Source organism: Poecile atricapillus, chromosome 4 (assembly GCF_030490865.1).
Source record: "Poecile atricapillus isolate bPoeAtr1 chromosome 4, bPoeAtr1.hap1, whole genome shotgun sequence".
Classification (NCBI taxonomy): Eukaryota; Metazoa; Chordata; class Aves; order Passeriformes; family Paridae; genus Poecile; species Poecile atricapillus.
In genome coordinates this window covers 75871603-75884719 of record NC_081252.1, presented here as the reverse complement: position 1 = coordinate 75884719, position 13117 = coordinate 75871603, and the positions used below count along the sequence as shown (strand labels likewise).

The window sequence follows — 13117 nt, the reverse complement described above, 5'->3', positions numbered from 1 at the left end:
ATGATCCGCCAATGGGGAGCGCGGGGCGGGCCGGTGGGCGGGGCGTGGCGCAGCCATGCTGCTCTGGCTCTGGCTCTGCCTCTGGCTCTGCTGCTGCCCGGCCCGCGGTGAGTGAGTGAGGGGCGGAGGGAGGGACGGAGCGGGGACAGCGGCCGGGCCCGCCCCGCAACGAGCCGGACCCCGCACCCGCACCCCGCACACACCCCAAGCATCCCGGCCCGGCCGCATCCCCGCTCGGCGCACCGTGATGCCGGTGTATTTCCCCTCCCGGCAGCGCGGCCCCGCTGCAGTTCCCTCCTGTGTCTGTGTCCCGGTGTATTTCCCATCCCGGCCCCGTTGCTGTTCTCTCCTGTGTCTGTCCCGGTGTATGTCCCTGTCCCGGTGTATTTCCCATCCCAGCCCCATTGCGATTCATCTCCTCTGTCTGTGTCCCGGAGTATTTCCCATCCCGGCCCCACTGCTGTTCTCTCCTGTGTCTGTCCCGGTGTATGTCTCTGTCCCGGTGTATTTCCCCTCCCGGCCCCGTTGCGGTTCATCTCCTGAAGCCGTAGCGCAGTGCGGGGGCATTTCCCCTCGGTGCGCCCCCATCTAATTGCATTTCTCCTCCCGCATCCCGATCCGGGTGCATTTCCCCTCCTACACCCCAATCCGGGTGCATTTCCCCTCCTACACCCCAATCCGGATGCATTTCCTTTCCTGCATCCCAACGTGGGTGCATTTCCCCTGCTGCATCCCGGTGCTGGTGCGGTTCCCCCGGTGCGGTTCCCTCGGTGCAGTTCCCCCGGTGCAGTTCCCCCGGTGCGGCTCCCTCGGTGCAGTTCCCCCGGTGCAGTTCCCCCGGTGCAGTTCTCTCGGTGCAGTTCCCCCGGTGCAGTTCCCCCGGTGCAGTTCCCCCGGTGCAGTTCCCCCGGTGCAGTTCTCTCGGTGCAGTTCTCTCGGTGCAGTTCCCCCGGTGCAGTTCTCTCGGTGCAGTTCCCTCGGTGCAGTTCTCTCGGTGCAGTTCCCCCGGTGCAGTTCTCTCGGTGCAGTTCCCTCGCTGCGGTTCCCCCGGTGCAGTTCCCTGGGTGCAGTTCCCTGGGTGCAGTTCCCTCGGTGCAGTTCCCTGGGTGCAGTTCTCTCGGTGCAGTTCTCTCGGTGCAGTTCCCTCGGTGCGGTTCCCCCGGTGCAGTTCTCTCGGTGCAGTTCTCTCGGTGCAGTTCCCCCGGTGCAGTTCTCTCGGTGCAGTTCCCCCGGTGCAGTTCCCCCGGTGCAGTTCTCTCGGTGCAGTTCTCTCGGTGCAGTTCCCCCGGTGCAGTTCTCTCGGTGCAGTTCCCCCGGTGCAGTTCTCTCGGTGCAGTTCCCCATGCAGCCCCCCAGCCCAGCAGCATTTCCTCTCGCTGCATCTGAGCCCCTTGGATTTCCCCTCTGGGCCCTTTGATCCAGGCTCATTTCCCACCACTGCGCCCCAGCTCCATTGCATTTCCTGCTGCATCCCAATCCAAGTGCATTTTCCCTCCGTGCCTTGTGGTCCTGGTGTGTTTCCCGTCTGCTCCCCTCAGGCTGGGAGGAATCACCCCTCTCCCCTCCATGGTCCAGCAGCGTTTTCCCTTCTCCTTGAGCACCCCAGTCCCGGTGCTTTTCCATCCCCATCCCCTCTCAGCCCCTGGGAACTGCCACATCTGCCCTTGGAACACCCCAAAACCTTTGGGGCGTTTTGGGTCCTGGGCCCAGCCAGGATTTGGCATTGCTGAAGGGCCTCCTCTCTCTCCCACGGTTCTGGAGTGATAACTGACATTTTTCCCCTTTTTTCAGGGATTTTGCCTTTAGTTTCCCTTGCCTCTCAGCTCTGTCCTTTCACCCCCAGGTTTACGCATCCATGAATATTTGTACTTCCAAGTGCTGAGCCCCGGAGACATCCGCTACATCTTCACTGCCACCCCAGCCAAGGATTTTGGTGGCGTGTTTGTAAGTATTAAAAACTGAATTTGTCACTTTGGGTCCCGCCATCCTGATACTGCTCCTTGCTGGGACTCGGTGATTTGGAGTTTTGGTTAAAATGGAGCTCGTTGCTCTTCCACAAGCATCCTTGGCCTCAGCAGGATTCCAGAGGGCTGGCTCCTGGTGTCCCTGTTCCTGGAGCCCAAATGTCCCCCAGAGGGACGAGCAGGGTGTGGCACAGCCGAGCAGGGTGGGGAGGGGGAGCAGCTCCAGTTCCCCCGGCTCACCCCTGCCTGTCTCCTCGGAGAACACAAGGTACGAGCAGATCCACCTGGTCCCGGCGGATCCTCCGGAGGCCTGCGGAGAGCTCAACAATGGGGTCTTCATCCAGGACCAGATCGCCTTGGTGGAGAGGGGGTAGGTCTGGCATGGTGGGAGCTGCTGGGGGACCCTGCTGGGCAGGAGGGGAGCCCTGGCCACATCTCCCCATCACCTCCAGATTCTTCCTGTGCCATTCCCCACAGAGATAAACCAGGGAAAGGTGAGGGTGTTCCTACCCTGGAGAATTGCATCTTGCATTTTTTAGCCTGTGGTAAGGTAGAAAAAAAACTGCTGTCTAGGTTCAGACTGAAAAAGAGTAGGTTTAGATTAGACAGTGGGAAAGAACTCCTCTCTGTGAGAGTGGTGAGACCCTGGTACAGGTTGCCCAAAGAAATTCTGGATGCCTCATATCCCTGGAGGTGTCCAAGGCCAGGCTGGACTGGGCTTGGAGCACCCTGGGATGGTGGAAGGTGTCCCTGCAATGGCAGGGGGTGGAACTGGATGAACTTTAAGGTCTCTTCCAACCCAAACCATTCCAAGATTTCCTATTTTTTTAGGAGTGTGGGTGGCTTGTGCCTAAGATAGAGACTCAGAGGAGCAGGGTTTGGAGGAGGTGTGGAATCGGGGAGACAATCCCTAGTTTGGGTGTCTCCAGGCACGTGGCCAGCACAGGTTGGTCACTGTTGGTCCCCGTGTGCCGCAGGGGCTGCTCGTTCCTGTCCAAGACACGAGTGATCCAGGAGCACGGCGGGCGGGCCGTCATCATCGCCGACAACGCCTACGACAACGACAGCTTCTACATCGAGATGATCCAGGACAGCTCCCGGCGCACGGCCGACATCCCCGCGCTCTTCCTGCTGGGCAGGGACGGGTACGTGCCCAGGCTGCCTCCCCAGGGCTGGGACAGCTCTCGGGAATGGCGAGTGACAGCTCTGTCCCTCACAACAGGGAGCTCCCAGCGGTCAGCGTGGCTCCTGCCAGGCTTTGCATGGATTCAGTCCTGGTTACTGGGCAGAGTTTGAGCTGGGTTGTGGTTTGTGCTCGGGTCTGGCTGCACCCTGCCAGCCCTGGGAACACCTGTCACCCCTGCATCCCTCCAGGTACATGATCAGGCGCTCCCTGGAGCAGCACGGGCTCCCCTGGGCCGTCATCTCCATTCCTGTCAACGTCACCAGCATTCCCACCTACGAGATGATGCAGCCCCCCTGGACCTTCTGGTAGCAGCAAAAGGCTGTGGCGGATCGAGGACTTCTGGTGGATCCCAGGATCTTGCCCTAAGGACCAGGTTTGAGGAAAGGATCCCAACATGCTCCGGAGATCTTTCTGCTGGCACCGGTGTGTGGCCACGGGCGAACACCAATGCCAGGGGAAACCTTGAGCCTGGCACCAAGCTGTGACTGTGTGGGAGGGAGGTGAGGGCCCAGAGCAGGCCTGCACTTCCCAGGAAACATTTGACCTTGTGCTGCTGCTTTGGAGGAATGCAGGACTGGCAGGGATGGGGTGGAGAGCAATACAGCCTTGGTCTGTACCGGCAGGGCTCACCCGCTGTCTGTATATTTTTGTCTGAGCTAATGAAGTCTTAAGTTTTAGAGAAAGGGAAGTTTCTCTTTTATTTCCAGCAGTCAGCAGATGAAGGGATAAATCTCATCCCCACATTTTTTTTCATGGTAAAATTCTCCAAGAAGCTCCTGCAGCTGGGGCAGGGCTCAGTCAGAGCCTCATGGGACAGCACAGCCTCCAGCACCTGTCCCCAGGGCTGGGCTGGTCACAAATGCAGAGCCCAGGCTTGCACAGGTGTCTGTCCCCTGGGTCACAGCACTCAGCACCCACCAACACAAAGCACAGGTCCCAGCTGTCACCAGTCTCGGTTTATTACGAACACTGAAGGGGATGCGGCCCCAGGACGGCCGGGGACAAGCAGCGGGAGGCAGGGCTGGCAGTGTCACAGGTGTGCCACCCTCGGTCCCACAGTCCAGCTGCCACGGGCACAGCAGCAGGAAAACAGCTCCCCAAAATCCACAGAGGAAGGAAATAACCCTGGCTGCATCCCTGACCTGCTGCCTGTCTGTCACTTGGAGCCGTGCTGTCCCTCCAGCCACATGTCTGCACACAGGGACAGCGCCACGTGCTGTGGCCTTGAGGGTGGCAGCAGGGGATGGATGACAAAGGGACACACATCCAGTGGGGCCACTGCACAGGCACATCTCCATGTGGTGGCACTGGGTGCAGGGAAGCACCTGGCACACTGCATCCCCAGGCATGGGCACATCCCTGTCCCACAGCTGGAGGGAGGGAGGGACAACTCCCTCCCTGCAAATCCCAAAGTGTCTCCTGGGTTTGGGATGGCAGCACAGCCCATGTCAGCTCCTGGCCGTTCTCCATCCCCAAACGGTCCTGCAGGCGCTGCCCAGGGCTCTGTCATGGGGAGGATGGGCTGAGCAGGGAAGGAGGTGCCTGCAGAGTCAGCTCTGTGCTCCCTGCTAGACTCCAGCTCTGGGTCACCCTCCAGGGCGTTCCCTGCACGATCCTCCTGCCCCTCACTGCTGGCCAAGGCATGGAATGGAGGATATATAAGGGCCCCAGCTCCATGGTGTGTAGATAGTGCTAATATAGACATTAAATAGTACCCTCGTGCACAGACACACGGACACACACACAACACGCGTTCCCTCGTCCCTGCAGGGTGGGGAGGACAAGCTCCTCCGCACCCACAGCCTGCACAGACACAGCGGAGCGACCTCGTGGGTGCCCGGGGGCTGGCTGACCCCACTCTGCTCCAGCCAGCCCTGCTGGGAACTGGGATGTGATGGAGGGCTCTGCTGGCTCACAGCTTGTCCTCACAGGGAGGACAGGGACAGCCTGACACACACACACACACACACACACACACACACAGGGACAACACGGACAGGCGGGAGCAGGGCCTGCCTCCGGCTCCCGGCTGCCCCGCTCTGGCACCTCCGGCGCGGCGCCCGCCCGACCCCACAACACAAGCCTGTTCTAGCATTAAAGCTGCTGCCTCTTGGAGGAACCTCCAGGCCCCTCCCTTCCCTCTCCTCTGGGGCCAGGATCACACATCGGTCATCTCATCCTCCAGCTCCGCATCGTCCGTCTCTCCTTCACCCTCCTCCTCTTCGTCCGATGTCACGTCGGCGTCGTCGGCTTGCGCGAGGCACTTGGGACACGAGCAGGTAAACAAGTAGTTCTCCCTGGCAGGTGGGCAGGCAGGAGATGGAGGGATGAGACAGGTACAACCCCACACTGCTGCTGGGCAGGGGGTCGGGAAGAGAACAGCCAGGAAGGGGCTAAATGTGCCACACCCAGAGGAGTGCGGGGGTTCCATCCCTAAAGGTACCCCGGGTGGACAGGGGGATTTCTCAGCCCCACAGAGGTGATGGGACAGGGGGACAGTGACCCCCAGCAGGAACCTCTGTACTCGAAGGACAGAGAAGGAAAAGGAAGGGTCTGCAGGTGTAAGCCTGCAGAGAGAAGGGGGAACCCAAATCCTCGATCCCCAAGGCTAGAACACATTACAAGGAGCTGGAAGCACCAGAAGCACCACGTGCTGCACACACCACGAGCCCACCACAGGCCAGAGCAGGCTGTACACAGCCACACCCCAAGGCACACACAGCCCCAGGGTGGGGATGCTGCTCTGATGGATCTGGGGGTGACAGGGGCTGTGATTTTCCCCCCCAGGCAGCCCCTACCTGAGTATCTTGTTGCGGCTGTGTCTGCTCCGCTCCCTCTGACAGCAGTCTAAGTAACTGATGCAGATTTCCTGTGAGCAAACAGAGATGGGTTGGGCTCAGAATCGCTCCCCATGATCCCAAAGCAGCAGGATTTTGTCCCAGTCCCTCTCAGAATCAGGCAAATATATGGGGTCTGGCAGCCCCTACACGGGATGGGGATTGAATTCCTCTGCTAAGATGATGCAGGACACAGGAGGTTTTGGGGCTGGGGTCCATGGAGGATGTTGGGGACAGGGATGATGCCATGGTGTGATGTCACCTCAGGTCCACCCAGGCCCTGCTGTCTCACCTCTCCTGCTTCGATGTCCTCCAGAGCAGTGAGATGCAGGAGGAAGTTGTTTTCTGGGAAGGATGTCTCAGCGTTGGGGATGCAGCTGTGGTTACCTACGGGCAATACAACCTCTTTGCTAAATGCCTAAGTGGCTCCTGGAACCACATCACATCTGAGTGCATCCACAGCAGGACTGGCCATTCCACAGCTGGGCAAGGTGCCAGGGGACACAGAGAGCAGCACCCACCACATCCACCCCATCCCAGCCCACAGATGGCAGGCACAAACCCCTTTCTCCAGGGGAAGAGGCGAGCCAGCCTAGCACAGGACATTTCCCTCCTCGCTACTGGTTTTTCTCCCAGTCCTTGTGTTACTTACAGCAGCTCTGCAGCACGTAGAGCCCTGATCCCTCACAGTTGAGGAACTCTCCCGACTCTGCAGCACAGAGAGAGGGGTTAGAGCCCTGCATGGTCCATTCCAGCTCTTCCACTCGAGCACAAAGGAACATCCATCAACACACAACACCCACAGGCAGCACTGCTCTGGGGCCAGGTGCTGCAGGGTGATTCCCAAAGAGCCTTTCCCTCCCACAAAGATTCACATCCCGAGGCTGTCCTGTCCCTGCACTCCCACAGAGCCTCACCTGTCGCCCTGAGAATCAGGCCCTTGATATTGTTCTTCACAAGTTCTAGCCACTTTCCCAAGAAAGTAACTATAAACGTAGGTGTTTATACATTCCATTACAGATATGACTTTTGATGGACATCTCTCACAGCCAGTGTGGTTGGGAAGGTGTTAACCTGACTATCCAATCCCTGCCCGTGGTCAGAAACTTATAAATATTGAAAGGAAAAATAAAGTTCTCTTTTTCTTTCACCACACCTGGAACTGTGTCTGTGTGACTCATTTTGTGTCCAACAGTGACACTCACCCTTCTCAATGTCCTTGTAGAGCTGGTCAATGAAGGCATCCAGCTCCTCCCGCTGCAGCATGGGCAGATCCAGCGCATCGCACGCGTGCACCCACTGGCTCAGGGAGCTGGGGGGAAAAGGGACACTGTCAGGGAGCAGTGGGACACTGTCACAGTCCCACAGGGCTATCAGGGAGCAGTGGGACACTGTCACAGTCCCACAGTGCTGTCAGAGCAGTGGGACACTGTCACAGTCCCACAGTGCTGTCAGAGAGCAGTGGGACAGTCACAGTCCCACAGTGCTGTCAGGGAGCAGTGGGACACTGTGACAGTCCCACAGTGCTGTGAGGGAGCAGTGGGACACTGTCACAGTCCCACAGTGCTGTGAGGGAGCAGTGGGACACTGTCACAGTCCCACGGTGCTGTCAGGGGGCAGTGGGACACTGTGACAGTCCCATGGTGCTGTCAGAGACCAGTGGGACAGTCACAGTCCCACAGTGCTGTCAGGGAGCAGTGGGACACTGTCACAGTCCCACAGTGCTGTCAGGGAGCAGTGGGACACTGTGACAGTCCCACAGTGCTGTGAAGGAGCAGTGGGACACTGTCACAGTCCCACAGTGCTGTGAAGGAGCAGTGGGACACTGTGACAGTCCCACAGTGCTTTCAGGGGGCAGTGGGACAGTCACAGTCCCATGGTGCTGTCAGCACACAGTGGGACCTTGCAGAGGGGATCCAAGGTGGCTCTGAACAGCCAAGGTCTGACAGAGCGATGTGAAAGGGTTGGACACAGCCAGGATGAAGTTTTTAAGTCTGCCTCTCCCTCCCCACCTCTTGAACCCAGCCATTCCCACTCCACATCTCCATTGCCCTGCAAGGAGCACTCACAAAGCCCCATTACCTGGTTCCTATGCCCTGGCCATTGGTCCCCACGAGAGCAAAGAGGGATCGAAATCCTTCTGGAGTGAACCACTGCAGAAGGGAGAGGACAAAGGAACTGAGCCCAGGCCAGCCTGAACTCGCTCTGCAATGCTTTAAATGCCACAGGGAGCTCTGGGGGAAGCAAGGAAGGAGCAGAGTCCCAGGGAAAGCCCTGGCCAATGCTCCTGGGCTATCTGGGAGGCAGATCCACTCACCCTGCTGAGATATTCATCATAAAGGGCTTCGGTGAAGAGCAGCCGCAGCAGCTCCAGCTGGCCCTGGCAGGACACAGCAGCACGGTCAGGCTGGGAGGTGCTGTGGGTGTCAGCCCCAGGCTGAGGCTGAGCCCAGCACAGCCCAGAGGCTCAGGAAGGACCTGGGCTCCCCGGCCTGCCCTGCACGGCTGGAGGCTGCTGCCCTCACAGCCGTGAAATTCACCCATTTTAGCAGCAAAAGCCACCTACTCAGCAGCTAAATATCATCACTGTCCCAGCCCACAGCAGGAACATCTCCCCCACAGGAAGGAGCAGCATATCCCATGGAAGCATCACAGGGCCAGAACCCTCTAAGCAACTGCTTCCTCACTGTCAGGAGTGCTGCTTCCTCCCTTTGAGCCTGGTGTTTCCAGTGTTTCCTATCCCCACTGTAATGAGGCTTTTGCATCTGTGGGCTCACAGACACAGGCAGGAGAAGGAGGGCTCAAGGATTCAAGAACTGCTGGGTCTTACCTTAAATTTGTCCCCCAGCAGCTTGTGCACAATCTCCTCTTCTTCATTTGCTGTCTTGCTGCAGAACTGGGAGAAAGCCTTGATCCACCACTCCTTGTCCTTAGCCTGACAAAAGAATCAAGCAGAAGCATTGCACCAACACCACTTTGCTCCCCAGCCCACAGAGAGAGGGAGAATTGTCAGAATAAATGCTGAGAAAGCCAGGCCAAGGAAACAGAGCCTTAGGAGTAACATCCACAACGGGATAACAAAACCACCCAGTGTACCTGTTTGATGGTGGCGACCATCCTGGCCATCAGCATGATGCTGGAAGTCTCTGGGGGGTAGTGCATGTTTCTGTGGGATTAAAATGGAGAAGAGATGAGCAGATCAGGGCTGGCATGGGAATGAAGAGCTGGAGGGAGGCAGAGGCAGCTGCCACAGGTGTGGTCAGCCTGTGCTGATCTGTCACACCAAAGTGGTGAGTGCAGCACTGCTGTGGGGGTGTCCAGTGGAGAGAAACCTGCACCCACCTTCCTGCTCCAACCATACAATCCCCTCCCATCCTACTCACTCTGCTGGGGCTTGGGACAAGATTTGGGTCAGGGGTGTTGCTTATCCCCTCCAGGACCATTTTTTTCAAAAGCACGGACAGAAAAGGAGCCATGGGATGCTACCAGGAGGATCTCCCAGGGGCTGGAGATCTGCAGGAGCACTGTAAAACTGCAGGAGTGATGTGCAGCTCAGCATTTTGTAGTTTTTGCAGAAAAATCAGGAGTGCTCAGCTGTGTGTCCAAACCCTAGGGCTGCCAACATCACAACACCCAACCAGGAGGAAAAGCTGGGCAGTGTCCCACAGCCATCCCCACCCTCCAGCCACCTGGAGCAAGGAGCCAGCCCAGGAGAGCCAGCTCCCCTGCCTGTGGGGCAGCAGGAAGGTCTGGCCCTACCTCCATGCCTCCTGCAGCTTGTTGAGAGGGTGTGTGGGGTCGTCACGGGATGGGCCAAGGCAGAGGACCTGGTGGTACTGCTCCAGAGCTGCCTGCCTGCATTCTGCACTGCAGTACATCACCTAGAGCGAGGGGACAGCGCTGGCATTGGCTGTGGCAGCAGGAAAAGGGGCTCCTCCAGCCAGCTGTGCCCCCTCCCTGACCAGCAGAGCCCTGGCTCTTTGGCCCACAGCACGGAAAGGCACACAGCACAAGAGGCTGCCTGGATGGAAAGGACTCAATGATCCCAAGGAGGGCAGTGCCGTACCTGGCAGCGGGGACACTGCTGGTGCAGGTCCTTCCGGATGCTGCACTGCTCCGGGTGAGGCAGCACCAGGGAGCTCTTCCCCAGCAGGCGCTGGGCGTTCTCCTCCGCCGTCTCCAGCGCCCGCAGGCAGTGATCACAGGCTGTGGGGACACAGGTGGGTGGGTGGGGGATGGATGATGGATGATGGATGGATGATGGATGGATGGATGGATGAGGGATGGATGATGGATGGATGGATGGATGATGGATGGATGATGGATGGATGAGGGATGGATGATGGATGGATGATGGATGGATGGATGGATGGATGATGGATGGATGGATGGATGGATGGATGGATGGATGGATGGATGGATGGATGAATGGATGATGGATGGATGGATGGATGGATGGATGATGGATGATGGATGGATGATGGATGATGGATGGATGATGGATGGATGATGGATGGATGATGGATGATGGATGATGGATGGATGGATGATGGATGATGGATGATGGATGGATGGATGGATGATGGATGATGGATGATGGATGGATGATGGATGGATGATGGATGGATGATGGATGGATGGATGGATGATGGATGGATGATGGATGGATGATGGATGGATGATGGATGGATGATGGATGGATGGATGATGGATGGATGATGGATGGATGATGGATGATGGATGATGGATGGATGGATGGATGGATGGATGATGGATGATGGATGGATGATGGATGGATGGATGGATGGATGATGGATGATGGATGATGGATGGATGGATGGATGATGGATGATGGATGATGGATGGATGATGGATGGATGATGGATGGATGGATGATGGATGATGGATGATGGATGGATGGATGATGGATGATGGATGATGGATGGATGATGGATGGATGGATGGATGATGGATGGATGATGGATGGATGATGGATGATGGATGGATGATGGATGGATGATGGATGATGGATGGATGATGGATGATGGATGATGGATGGATGGATGATGGATGGAGGATGGATGGATGGATGGATGGATGGATGGATGGATGGATGGATGATGGATGGATGATGGATGGATGATGGATGGATGGATGATGGATATGGATGGATGGATGATGGATGGATGGATGGATGGATGGATGGATGGATGGATGGATGGATGGATGATGGATGGATGATGGATATGGATGGATGGATGGATGGATGATGGATGGATGGATGGATGATGGATGGATGATGGATGGATGATGGATGGATGGATGGATGGATGGATGGATGGATGGATGGATGATGGATGGATCATGGATGGATGATGGATGGATGGATGATGGATATGGATGGATGGATGATGGATGGATGGATGGATGGATGGATGGATGGATGGATGGATGGATGGATGGATGGATGATGGATGGATGATGGATATGGATGGATGGATGGATGATGGATGGATGGATGGATGGATGGATGATGGATGGAGGATGGATGGATGGATGGATGATGGATGGATGGATGATGGATGATGGATGATGGATGGATGATGGATGGATGGATGGATGATGGATGATGGATGGATGGATGATGGATGATGGATGGATGATGGATGGATGGATGATGGATGGATGATGGATGGATGATGGATGATGGATGGATGGATGATGGATGGATGGATGGATGGATGGATGGATGATGGATGGATGATGGATGATGGATGGATGGATGGATGGATGGATGGATGGATGGATGGATGACGGATGGATGATGGATGGATGGATGGATGGATGGATGGATGGATGGATGATGGATATGGATGGATGGATGATGGATGGATGATGGATGGATGGATGGATGGCAGGCACAGGATATCCTTTGGAAAGGAAAGGGGCCAGAACCCAGAGCAAGGCAACACAACTGGTACCAACACCAGAGAGGAACAAAGTGATGGGGCTTGGAGCAACCTGGGCTAGGGCAAGGTGTCCCAGCCCATGGCAGGGGTAGAATGGGATCTTTAAGTCCCCTTCCACCCCATCCCATTCCAACATTCCATGGTGGCACCTGCCATATTCCTCCAGGGCTGACTAAAGTCACCATCCCTCAGATGACACCCGAACTTGTCAACAGTTTAGTGCAGGAGCAGAAAAGGCAGTAAAGCCACCTTTATAAGGTGCTAAGATGAACCCAAACCCTTCCCTTGGTACCGGGCAGCTCCTCCGAGGTCCCGCGGTCACCCCGCCGGGACAGGTGACAGGGATGGGAACATGCCAGCAGCGCCAGCCGCTCACCTCGGTAGTTGTACAGGGCATTCCAGAGGAACTGGGATGACACCACCGGCCTCTCCACGAAGACTGTTTCCCCTTTGCGAATGTTTCTGGTGGCGAACAAGCCCTTTCCCTGCCGAGGGACAACCGTGGGTCAGGGACGCGCCCGCAGCCGAGTCATACCCGGGAGCTGAGGGAATTCCTCCATCCCGAAGGGACCCTGCGGGCTTCAACTCCCCCAGGCGGGGCGGGAAGGGAGGGAGCCTCACGGAGGGGAGAGCGCGGGCTGCTCACCTTGGCGCTGCTGATGAACCGCGCCTCCGCCGCAGCCCCGGCGTGTGGCCCCGCCGCGGCCGCCATCTTCGGGCGGCGACTTCCCCGCCCTGACCCGCCGGGCAGCGCCTCTTCCTCTTCCTCCTCCTCCTCCTCTTCCTCCTCCTCCGCCCCCGCCCCCTGCGCCCCTCAGGGACCCGCGCTCGCCATCGCCCCCCTCAGCCCCGGGGCGCGCGGGGGCCGGCGGCCATCTTGGCCCCCCTCCACAGCCCCCCGGCAGCGTCTGGAAACAGCCCAAAACACCCCAAAACAGCCTAAAACAGCCCAAGATGGGGTCGGGGTGCTCCTGCCCCAAATCCTACAAGAGTTTGCTGTGTCTCCCCAGTCAGTTATTATTATTTAGTAGTAGAGGAATAGCCGTCACAGCCCTGTCAGGTGGAACACAAGTTCCCCCCCTCACTTGAGGTCTCCCCTCGTGGAGAGAGGAGGCATCGCCCGCTGCCCTGCGCACCCAAAACTGGCCCGACTTCCCCCAA

At 57.6% G+C, this 13117-nt stretch overlaps 2 protein-coding genes across 2 annotated transcripts; one reads left to right on the top strand and one right to left on the bottom strand.

Moving 5' to 3' along the window:
• Positions 1-18: 18 nt before the first annotated feature.
• PRADC1 (protease associated domain containing 1) lies at positions 19-3833 on the top strand. The gene is made up of 5 exons (XM_058837422.1): positions 19-107; positions 1844-1944; positions 2225-2334; positions 2942-3109; positions 3339-3833. The coding sequence occupies exons 1-5, from the start codon at positions 56-58 to the stop codon at positions 3457-3459; spliced, it is 552 nt and encodes a 183-aa protein (XP_058693405.1). The 5' UTR covers positions 19-55; the 3' UTR covers positions 3460-3833.
• A 59-nt stretch (positions 3834-3892) lies between these two features.
• Positions 3893-12752, bottom strand: SMYD5 (SMYD family member 5). Its single transcript, XM_058837421.1, has 13 exons — positions 12603-12752; positions 12333-12441; positions 10054-10193; positions 9747-9868; positions 9084-9153; positions 8818-8922; positions 8305-8367; positions 8070-8140; positions 7193-7299; positions 6640-6696; positions 6280-6374; positions 5949-6019; positions 3893-5447 (listed from the first exon to the last, which is right to left on the bottom strand). Exons 1-13 carry the CDS (start codon positions 12666-12668, stop codon positions 5309-5311), a joined length of 1215 nt encoding a protein of 404 aa, XP_058693404.1. The 5' UTR covers positions 12669-12752; the 3' UTR covers positions 3893-5308.
• Between the last annotated feature and the right edge of the window lie 365 nt (positions 12753-13117).

Coding starts and splice junctions, on each gene's coding strand:
- PRADC1 (XM_058837422.1), top strand. CDS start 56: ATGCTGCTCTGGCTCTGGCTCTGCCTCTGGCTCTGCTGCTGCCCGGCC. Junction 108..1,843: donor CTGCTGCTGCCCGGCCCGCG/GTGAGTGAGTGA, acceptor TTTCACCCCCAG/GTTTACGCATCCATGAATAT. Junction 3,110..3,338: donor TTCCTGCTGGGCAGGGACGG/GTACGTGCCCAG, acceptor GCATCCCTCCAG/GTACATGATCAGGCGCTCCC.
- SMYD5 (XM_058837421.1), bottom strand. CDS start 12,668: ATGGCGGCCGCGGCGGGGCCACACGCCGGGGCTGCGGCGGAGGCGCGG. Junction 6,375..6,639: donor CTACGTGCTGCAGAGCTGCT/GTAAGTAACACA, acceptor TATTGCCCGTAG/GTAACCACAGCTGCATCCCC. Junction 6,020..6,279: donor AGGACATCGAAGCAGGAGAG/GTGAGACAGCAG, acceptor GTTTGCTCACAG/GAAATCTGCATCAGTTACTT.